A 12,062-nucleotide genomic window follows, 5' to 3' on the forward strand; every position below is an offset into this window, starting at 1 on the left:
CCGCCATGTTGGTTCCACCATTTTGAATATTTCAATTTTGACTATAAATTCGTAATTTTTGAAAAAAAACCTAAAATACCACTTAAATTTTACGATTTAGTAGTTTTAATTATTTATTTTAGAAGCATTTTCTAATACTACTCGTCTGTTTACTGAAAATTGTTAATCAAAGGTTTCTGGAAACAGTGGTTACGAATTTAAAGTCAGTTTTTAAAAATTCAAAATGCCGGATCCAATATGGCGAACGAGAAAACTGAAAATACAGCGGATTCGTTTCAAATTTGTTACTCGAGGGTTTTTGGGGTCGCTGTTTACGAATTCGTAGTCGGTTTTTAAAAAATTCAAAATGGTGGATCCAATATGGCGGACTAGAAAATTAAAAACCCAGCGGATTCATTTAAAACTTGTTACTTGGGGGTTTTTGGGGTCGCTGATTACGAATACAAAGTCGATTTTGAAAAATTCAAAATGGCGGATCCAATATGGCGGACGAGAAAATTAGAAATTCAGCAGATTCGTTTAAAACTTGTTACTCGGGGGGTTTTTGGGGTCGCTGTATACGAATTCGAAGTCGATTTTGAAAAATTCAAAATGTCGGATCCAATATGGGGGAATTTTTTTTTTAACTTTATTCTATTTTTAAATTCGTTTAAATCTTGTCATTCTGTGGCTTTTAAGAATTCATAATTGTGAAATTCGTCAAAAATTTTATTGTTTTTTGTTTATAGAAGAATTATATTAAAATTTTTCTATAGAAGAAAAATTTTTTCGAATTAAATTGAAAATTTTCATATTTGCCATATCTGAAACAGAATAATTTAAAAATACATGAAATTCCATTGAGAAAAGAAGAGTAAAAAAAAAGAAATGTATTTTTAAAAAAGGGGGGTAAATGTCCTTTGTATCTTCCGCTTTAACCTGGTATCCCAGGAGCAAGTCCCAGGACGAGGTGAACGATCGACAGGGTGGTGGTGGTACGTGACCTTTTGCAGGAAGGATAACGGAAGGGGAGTGGTGGAGTTGGTGGGGTTGACTCTTGGGGGTGAATGCACGTAGGTATTTTGCTATACATATATATATTTTGTATATATATATTTATTCAGAGAGAGAGAGAGAGAGAGAGAGAGAGAGAGAGAGAGAGAGAGAGAGAGAGAGAGAGAGAGAGAGTGAGAGAGACAAAAGATAAAGGCTGGCAGGCTAATTGATAACCGATAACTATGAGACATCACTTTAGGGAAAATGACGACACAATTTTGTGATTTGAAATGAAGAAAAGAGACAAACAGCAAATTATTGAAGCTTATTTTGTAGGTAACTCTCTCTATATATATATATATTGAACGTGAACGCCTGAAATCGATGCAGATGAGGTTTGCGCTCGGCTTCACTTCTCTTCCAACCCTGATGTTGAGGAAATATTAACATTCAGCCTCACTATATACACTTTGCTTCTCATCTCTTTTTCAACTATAATATTCCATGTGGATAACATCAAAGAATTTTTATCCCTCTCAGAAAAGTCAATATATGCTTATTCTTGAACGTATATATTATATAAATTAGCATACTTCTCTTTCTTCAATAATCTAATTTATCAAAAAATTTACAAAAAATTAAAAATAATTTAAGATTACCATAAAAATTATAACCATATATATGGAATTTACCCCTCCCTCCTTTTTTCCCCACAAAACTCTTAATTTAAGAAGATTGGAAAAAAGAAATCCTCATCAATTTTAACTCTAAAATTTCTATTTATACTTTTTAATTCTCGATATAAATTATTAACATAAGAGAATTTTTTTTTTACAATCCTCTAAATTTAAGATTATTTTTCCCTAGACATTATAAGAAAAAGAATTGTTTTTTATAAACTTTTCTCCAATTCTGGTGTATGTATAGTGAAATAATGAAAAATGTGTTAAATTATAGGATTGCATGAGTCCTAAATGTTGAGAATCGATAAAAATAAGGCGGGGTGGAAGTCAGTGCCAGTCACTGACATAAATCAGTAGATGTTTGATGTTATCTTGATAATTTGATAAGAAAAATTTATATAAATGTAATTTGTCTAAATTTGCCTTCTATATTTATTTAATATTTCTGATGTTTCTAATTGTAATAAAAACAAATGACCATCAAACAAACTTTCCATTTAATAAATATTAATAAATTTCAAAATTTTAATTTTTGTGACACGCCTCGAAGAAACTATATTTTAGGTTATGTTTGCAATTTTTTTTAATAAAAATTTAACAGATTTAGATTGAATGTCTTAATTTAGTTAATTTTGATTTAAAAGTAATAATTAAAAACTAATTTTAATAAAATAAAAACATGTAGATACTTTTAGTTAAGGCGCAAATAATACAAACATAACCTTAAAATATATTGCTTCTTGGGTATCTTTCTTCACTGCGTCAAAAAATTCAATTATGTATATAAATAACTTTTCACCTATTTGTTAATTTTTAAATCGAAATTTAAAATGTTATAAAATATTTTAAAATGTAACTTTAAGTCTAAAGTTTCTACTTTTTATTTTTATATTCAAGAAATTATTTTTTCTTGTTTTTTTTTAAATAGAAATTCTTCAAATTATTGACTTTAAAGAAAAATGAGAGCAGAAGCATTAAAATTTATTGATTCATATATATGTAAATTTTAGAAATTATTTAAAATTATTGTAAAGTTCGTAATAAATCTTGTTTTAGGAGGTAATTTATAGAGTACGAAATATTGAAGAAAAATTATATTTTTTAGTGCAAATGTTTTTCTAATTATAGAGTATAAAGATTAAAAAAAAGTCAGGGAACACTTTTTCTTTTAATTTACAAACTACGACTTCATTAAATTAAGTAATATTAATTAATAATTAGGAATTTAAATTATCTGAATTTTTAAATTAAATAAATTCACGATAGAGGATTTATTTAATAATTAATAATTAAATTATCTAAATTTAATTAGATAAAATCTCCATAGAGGATTTATTTCTAAATATACTTTTTAACTTCTTTCTGTATAAAAAAAAATTAAATTTTGAACCTAAAAACATAAATTTCGAAATTTAAATTATTTATTTATTTAAATTATCTGAATTTTTAAATTAAATAAATTCACGATAGAGGATTTCAACTTCTTTCTGTATAAAAAAAAAGTAAATTTTGAATGTAAAAACGTAAATTTTGAAATAATGTAAAATAAACTGAAAATTGAAGTGAAGTTATTGAAAATTTACAATTTTTGTAGAAATAGAAATAAAAAGTGCAATAACGATAAAAATGGTAAATCTAAGAAAAAGTATTTTACACTTTTTGAATTATCGATTTGTAGTGTGATTGTTTCTACTGAAAGTTAAGGCCATCGCCACTTGGCGCCAGTTATTGAATACTCGAATATTGCCATCTATGTGAATTCGCCGGAACCTTTCACTGACCAAAAGCACCAAGAGCAAATAGTTATCAACAGTTTCCTGCTCCTACCGAAAGATGTCGACTCCTCAATTTTTTTTAATCTTCTGAAAGTTTTCAAGACTAAAATAAAATTGTTCTTTTCTTACCGGAAGTTGATAACTGTTTACAAGTTTGATTTATATGAAATTTACTTCATATCCATAGAGTAAAACTACAATTTTAACCGTAAAAGGGATAGATGACGTTAATGAAAATTTCTTCGATAAAATGTCAGCTCTATCAGAAAAATGCTTTATTGTGCGTAAAATAACCAAACAAATATAAACACTCCCTTAAAAAAAATTAAAGTTGATTTAAATTGTTTGTACCTTTACAATTCTTTAGATTTTTAACCTAATTTTACTAAATTATTCGGTAATTTTTCAAACTCTTTACTAGCCGGTAAATTTTCATGTGTATTTTACTTCACCTTAGAGGTTAATGTTGAAAAAAAATTGATAACAAAAAAAACTAGTGACAACATGGAACATTTTATAATAATGGGTGTTTGCATTTTTGTGCTACTTATTATGGTTTTCGCGCTAAAATTATTTTGCCGAACAAATATGAAAAATGTGGAGAATAAACACGTTGTGGTAATAATTATATTTTTAAACTAAACAAATAATTAATTTTAATTTAAAAATAAAATTAAAATAATTTTTATCTTTTAATAAAAAGAATTTTTTAATTAACAAATATTTCATAGGATTTCGAATTTATTTTTAATTTCATATTTTTTTGCTTCAAAAATTGTAAAATCCTTTAGAGTCAATATATAGGTTTTTTACAAATCTTTCGCCATATTGGATCCGCCATTTTGAATTTCAATATAAGTTAAGACCTACATAACAAATTTTTATATTTTACTAAGAAAGACAAATTTTACTACATAAATAGAAATTGGTTTTTTTTTCTAAAAATACAAATAGAATTCATTACACAATTATAATATTTATAGTTCATAGCCACTTTTAGTAACTACAATGTTAATTATAAATATACCTTTTACGATATAATTTTTGTAATGAAAAAAAAAATTTACCAGTGATATTAAATTTTTTATCTGAGAATTAAATACAAAAGAATTAATTAATTATCATAAATGATACATTGAAAATCAAATTATCATTAATTTTTGTCTTGAGAGAAAGAATAAGAAAATAAAAATAAATAACTAACTTGACTCGGAGTGATCGTTCAGTTCATTGTTTTATATTTCGAAAGATAAATAAGATTTGCAGATAAAGAAAAATCTGCAAATGTAAAATTAAAAATAAAAAAGATAAAAATAATTAATTTTGATGCATCAACAAAATTTGATATTACAAATGATATCGTTGATATTGTTTCTTTCTTTCTCATCTTTTTTTTTAGAAATATTGTCTTTTTTTTGCAGGTAACTGGCGGTTCATGTGGAATAGGAAAAAGCGTCGCTTTGATTGCTGCTCGAAGTGGAGCTCACGTGACCATCATTGCTCGAAACATTCAAAAATTGGAGTCGGCAAAAAATGAAATTGTTGAAGCTTGCAAAAATCCTTATACACAGAGAGTCGAATATTTGTCCCTTGATATCAGTAAAAACTACGACGAAGTAGAAAAATCATTACTCGATCTTGAAAAGACCATGGGACCAATTTACATGCTGGCAAATTGTGCTGGCACTGCAATTGCAGCAAAAATCGAAGATACGACAGTGGAAAATTTAAAAACCATGTTTGATATAAATTATTTCGGTACATTTTATTGTACAAAGGCAATTGTCCCAATGATGAAGAGTCGAAAGGAGGGGATTATTATTTTAACCGCTTCTCAAGCTGCCTGTTTAGGTTAATTAATTTTTAAATTAATAAGAAATTTGTTTGCTGTTATTAAAAATTAAAAATTTAATTACTAACTTAAAATTGAATTGGTAATTTTTTTTTTGCATCTAGGAATCTTTGGTTACACTGGTTATGCGAGTTCGAAATTTGCCGTTCGTGGATTAGCGGAATGCCTTTCTATGGAATTGTCCCCTTACAATGTGTCTGTAACTTTAAGTTTACCACCTGATACCAATACTCCTGGATTTAAACAAGAAGAACTGACAAAGCCCTTGGAAACGAAATTAATTTCACAAGCCGCTGATCTCATGGAACCAGATGATGTTGCAAAAACCATGTTCAAAGATGCTCTCGTAAGTATTTTAATAAATCACGAGGATTTTCTCTAAATTACGTAGGTATTAATACTTAGTTTCCATTCAGGAGGAAAGAGAAATTCTTTTTCAAATAAGTCGCACATTTTTTAATAATTGATTTTTTAAATCTCGAAATTTTAACCCAATACCGAAAAATTACTTTTTTTTACCTCCTTCCTAATGTAACTAACTTTTTTAATTTCAATTTGAAGTCAATTTTAAACATTTAAATTGTATTACAAAGATTTAATCAAAATGTAAAATTCTATGATCGATTTTAGAGTTCCAATGACAATTCGATAAGAATCTATTTTACAATACTCGGTAGTCTCTTAGGTGACATGTACAATTTGATGAAAACAACGAATGGCACTCAATTCAGAAAATAGAAAACAAGAACGAATGTTACTGATTCCAATAGTCGGCTTGAAAATCAGATTATTTTATACGCGAGGGTGGTCTATTTTTAGAATTTTGATTGACCATTTGGGACTTTTGAATATTTTTCAATATTTCCGAATTTTTATCCTAATTGGAAATAACTATAATGACCAAGTTCCAAATACATATTTTGTATTTTTGAAAAAATGGCATTAGTTATTAATTTTTATAGCTCAGAAATTCACCTTAAAACACTTGTCGAATTAAGTTGTCACCCCGTTCCAGTTCTCTTCGATCCGTGTCCGATTGCAATACTAGCGTGTCGTCTGGAAAAAGTAAACAAAAAAATATTTAGAAAAGTATTTATGAAAAATAAAAAAATTAATAAATTATTAAAAACGAAGATATTTAAACAAAGATTCTTTAATTATTCTAACATTTCGAGAGCCACAGATTAACAGCAAAATATAAAATTGTCACTTTCTTTCTTAATAAAAATCATTTCAGCAAATAAACGTTTTGACATAGTTTTCCTACTCTGTTTGGTTTGTGTCCAGTAACACCACTAGCGCCAACTGATAAGTTTTTTTACTTGAACCAGCAATGAGTTCTAGATCTTTCCGTTCATACGGCGCTAGTAGTCCAACCGGACAATAACGAATGAAAATAACTGTCATATTCTAAAAAGTGAACTTTAAAACTTTCATAGGTGAATTTTTCAGCTATTGTCAACTATTAACGAGTATTTTAATATTTCTTTAAATAAGCTGTCTAGACTTAGGTAAAAAAAATATATTAAGAATTTATCTCTTTCCTGAAAATATCAGATTTTAATTTCTTTAGGTATATCAATATTTTTTTTTCTATAAACAGAACACTTTTATTTCGTGCTTTAATAAATTATTCTGTTGCTATAAATTTTTAAAGATGTTTTAAAGCTTAATAATTAATCTCTTTAAAGAAACATCGTTCCGAATATTAAACAATGAATTATTGAAATTGATAATTTAATATTCAGTATTATCTGAAAATAAAAAAATTAATTGAATATGTTAAAATTACATTAAAATTTAAATTGAAATACTTACATTTAAATTTTGTAAAACAGAGAAAATTAAATGTAATATGTAAATATTAAGTAATAGTGATAATTAAGTAAAGTGAAACTGAGTGAAACATTCCTCCAATAGTTAAAGAATTATTAAGTTTCTTTTTTAATGAATAATAATCGTTTTCTATCAAAGTCAATATAATTAATTAAAAATAATTTTTCAGACTGGAAAATTTTTCTCGATAATCGGCTTTGAGAGCTTTATGGTGGCGACCGTCTGCGCTGGAATGTCGCCTTTTTCTTCATGGTGTGAAGTATTAATTCAATCAATATTGATGGGATTGTTCAGGATTGTGGGTGCTTTTTATTTAATTTCATTCCAGAGAATAATCATAAGGGTTATGAAGAATCGCGACAAAAACAAAAGAGCTGAATAGAAAAATTGGACTTTTCTAATATAATAATTAATATTTACAAGTGATGAGAGACCATAAGTATTTTGAAATATTTAGGAAAATATTATAAAAAGGCTTTTTTAAATAAATATTTTTATATAACCTCTGTTTATTACTATAGTGACGTACACTTACCATTGAAAATATTATTTTCCTTTTATTTAATCCTCTTTTGAAATTAATTCCCAAATGTATCCAGAATCAACGAGGAGATGATGATTTCGTCAGCTAGCAGTCCAGTGATCGGTGTGCCCCACATGATAATTTGAACGCTGCATTACCGACGACCGAAAGAAAACTAAGCGTAGTTCTCAAAATACTTACCAAGAAGACGGATCGCTCTTGTCGGACCATTTAATTCTCGTTTGCTGTTTGCGACTGTTTGCGACGGATAAACGTCATCATAAACATCGGTAGACTAATTAATTACTAATTAGATTATTTTTTCATGTTAAAATTATAATCAGTGTAAAAAAGAATCAATACGATAGTACTAAAAGCGTCTAATTACCGAAAGTACGGAAATTATTTTTCTTTCTCTCTTCTCCAAATCAATTAGTTTCGCGAGTGATATTTTTGGTAATAACAGGTCAACTCTATTATTCGATATTCACTTTTGATATTTTTAGCATTTTAAAATTCGTTTTACTATTATTTAAATAAATATTTAATTTTTTTATTTATTTTTAATTATCTATTTGTTTTAATTTAAATAAAAATAAATTAATTAAAAATAACTAGTCGCAGAAATATTAAAATAATAGTAAAAATTTAAACGTATTTTTAAATCAAACTTTGAGGTTAAAAAAGTAAACGCAAATTCTTAAAATTTTTAAAAAAGTAGATAACATAATTTTGTTTAAAAGTTTCTTTTTAATTTTTTGTAAATCTTTATAAGGCGATATTTTTAATAAAATTATCGATTTTAATAAATTCAATGATTTTAAAGTATAAAATTAACAGTGTTTAGAATTAAATGAAAGTTTGTTTAGGATTATTTTAAAAAATAGATTTAACGGTGTTGCTTATTATATTTATTTAGTTTCTCGTAATTTTATATTATTGTGTTCTTTTCGTTAAGCTGTATGAGTTTTGCACACATAAAATAGATTATTGTTTATTTCATACATGTTTTTCAAATAATACTTCGATCTTACAAAGATTATATTTTATCGGACATTTAAACATTTCTGACACTTTAATTACACCTGAAGTATGAAAAGTGTTTTTTATTTTGTTGTTCTAAGGATTATATTTTTTCCGCTAACATAATTTTCTCATTTATGTCTTCTCAAATTTATAAGTTGTTTTTAAAAATTTATTTGTAGGTTAAAATTAACAAAAACAAAATTTACTAATCATTTACTAATAATAACAATTAGATATTTTAAAAATTTCTTTCTTTTGCATTATAAATACTTTTAAAAATGTACAATTTTATACATGAAAATACTACATAATTATTTAATAATGATTTATTATATAACATTCAGTAGGTGTAAGGCAGCATCAGAATTTTTTTTAAATAAAAATTGAGATTTGTCACAAAGGCTGACACAATAAACATTGTTTGTTTTGCGTTATAATGATCCATTCACGTGGACATTTATTCTCTTTCGCATTTATTTTCTTCGCTCGTTTATTCATTCATTCTTTTCAATTTTTTTTCCTTCACTCTTATATAAACTGTTTTGGCACCTCTCCATGCATTTGAAGTCCCTTTTTTGTAGCATCACTTGAAGAGTGAAAACTTGAGTAATTTTTGCGTAATTTAAAAAGCCTTTTTTAAATTCATTTTAAATGTGGAAATTGAGTAGTTTTTGTGGAAATTAGAAAATTTTATGATTGACTTCCTTCGTATTTTTTTGACTTTGAAATTTTTGTATTTAATGATATTTATATAATTATAATAATAATAGAAAAAATTAAGGCATCGATATAAAGAATTTTCTCTCGACATTCATGCTTGAATGAGAGAATTTCGTGTTTCGATAATATTTTAAAAATTCGCGTGAAAAATATGTCGAAATGAAAATCTATTGGACGGGAGGGTCGACGTATTTTTCTTTTCCATTCCGATTACATTGTTAAACGATAAAATATTTAATTAACAATTGAGTAATATTTCATAAATTAACACAACATATGTAATTAGAAAATATTTCTAGACTTAATAAATTTGGCAATTAATTGATAAAATAATTTTAAATAATTGAAATTTTTAAAATTAATATATTACATACTTTACAGAGTAAATTTCAAAAATTTATATTTTCATTATCTTTTTGAAAATAAAATTTAATATCGGCACAAGTATTAGTGTATATAATAGTGAAAGTAAAATAGAACAGTCAGATAAGGAAAATTAAGAAATAACTGGTGGAGTTTAGTATCAGCCAGTCTCAACAATAATGTGAAATGTTCTTTTGTTTTCAAGAAATCGAGGCAAATTATATTCATTGAAGTTTCTTGTACAACAATTACATTTAACGGGCTATATTGCAAGCAGTTTTATACTTTTGAGAGTAATATTAATAGGATGAACACCTTCAGGCTGTTGAATCCATTTTATATACATATATATAGAGAGAGAAAGAGTTGTTAAATACATACCTCTGAAGTACTCTAAAATATTTAAAAACTCTTAAACTTTGGAAATATTTTTCCTTATAAAATATAACTCTTTTTAGATATTACGATTGTTTAATTTTTCTTTCTCTGGAAATTAACTGTTTAAATTTAAAAAGAGTTTTTAACGTACTTAAGTTAATTTAAAAAATTTATGTTAATTAACAATTTTTTAAAATGTATATAACAAATTGGGGTTTATTTGGTTTTACTTTGCTTTTTATTTTTATTTTGTAAAATAATTATTTGACTTAATTTTTGTTGCAGGCAGTTTCTAGAAATTAATTTCTAATTGCATCGACAGGTGGCGCCTCACTGACTTTCCCACTTACATGGAGGTAAGCAAACAAGTTGGGGTCACTTTCAATCTAGTCTTCAGTCGCGTGGTACCGGTCAGTCGTGTTCAATCAAGGAAAAAGAAAAAGTTACCAGTGAAGCAACAAAAATGAATCATCATTAAAAACCAGATAAAATTGATTATAATCTCAAACTGACAAATTAAAAAAAATGCTTTAAACAAATTGGGTAAGTTTGTTTAACCATACAACTAGTGACCAAAATGAGTCATAGAAAAAAATGGTTATAATCTCAAACTGTCAAAAGAAAAGATTTAATTAACCAAATTGGGGTCAATTTGTATAACCATACAAGTTATGACCAAAATGAATCAAACATTAAAAACTGATAAAGTTGGTTATAATCTCAAACTGTCAAATAAAAAAAATTCTTTTAACAAATTGGGGTCAATTTCTATAACCATACAACCAATGGCCAAAATGAGTCACACAAAAAAATGGTTATAATTTCAAACTGTCAAAAGAAAAGATTTAATTAACCAAATTGGGGTGAATTTGTATAACCATACAAGTAATTACCAAAATAAATCAAACATTAAAAACTGATAAAGTTGGTTATAATCTCAAACTGTCAAATAAAAAAAATAATTCTTTAAACAAATTGTAGTCAATTTGTATAATCATACAACCAATCACCAAAATGAATCAAACATTAAAACTGATAAAGTTGGTTATAATCTCAAACTGTCAAATAAAAAAAATTCTTTTAACAAATTGGGGTCAATTTGTATAACCATACAACCAATGGCCAAAATGAGTCACACAAAAAAATGGTTATAATCTCAAACTGTCAAAAGAAAAGATTTAATTAACCAAATTGGGGTGAATTTGTATAACCATACAAGTAATTACCAAAATAAATCAAACATTAAAAACTGATAAAGTTGGTTATAATCTCAAACTGTCAAATAAAAAAAATAATTCTTTAAACAAATTGTAGTCAATTTGTATAATCATACAACCAATCACCAAAATGAATCAAACATTAAAACTGATAAAGTTGGTTATAATCTCAAACTGTCAAATAAAAAAAATTCTTTTAACAAATTGGGGTCAATTTGTATAACCATACAACCAATGGCCAAAATGAGTCACACAAAAAAATGGTTATAATCTCAAACTGTCAAAAGAAAAGATTTAATTAACCAAATTGGGGTGAATTTGTATAACCATACAAGTAATTATCAAAATAAATCAAACATTAAAAACTGATAAAGTTGGTTATAATCTCAAACTGTCAAATAAAAAAATTCTTTTAACAAATTGGGGTCAATTTGTATAACCATACAACCAATGGCCAAAATGAGTCACACAAAAAAATGGTTATAATCTCAAACTGTCAAAAGAAAAGATTTAATTAACCAAATTGGGATGAATTTGTATAACCATACAACTAATTACCTAAATGAATCAAACATTAAAAGCTGATAAAGTTGGTTATAATCTCAATCTGTCAAATAAAAAAAAATAATTCTTTAAACAAATTGTAGTCAATTTGTATAATCATACAACCAATCACCAAAATGAATCAAATATTAAAACTGATAAAGTTCGTTA

General features: G+C 26.1%; 1 protein-coding gene across 1 annotated transcript; it reads left to right on the plus strand.

Annotated features, from left to right (window-relative positions):
• The first annotated feature begins 3,671 nt into the window (after positions 1-3,671).
• On the plus strand, positions 3,672-7,623 carry LOC122506424 (3-ketodihydrosphingosine reductase). The gene is made up of 4 exons (XM_043618587.1): positions 3,672-4,051; positions 4,855-5,284; positions 5,390-5,631; positions 7,291-7,623. Exons 1-4 carry the CDS (start codon positions 3,938-3,940, stop codon positions 7,501-7,503), a joined length of 999 nt encoding a protein of 332 aa, XP_043474522.1. The 5' UTR covers positions 3,672-3,937; the 3' UTR covers positions 7,504-7,623.
• Positions 7,624-12,062: the final 4,439 nt, after the last annotated feature.

The sequence above is a fragment of the Leptopilina heterotoma genome, unplaced genomic scaffold, assembly GCF_015476425.1.
Source record: "Leptopilina heterotoma isolate Lh14 unplaced genomic scaffold, ASM1547642v1 Lhet_42, whole genome shotgun sequence".
Lineage (NCBI taxonomy): Eukaryota > Metazoa > Arthropoda > Insecta > Hymenoptera > Figitidae > Leptopilina > Leptopilina heterotoma.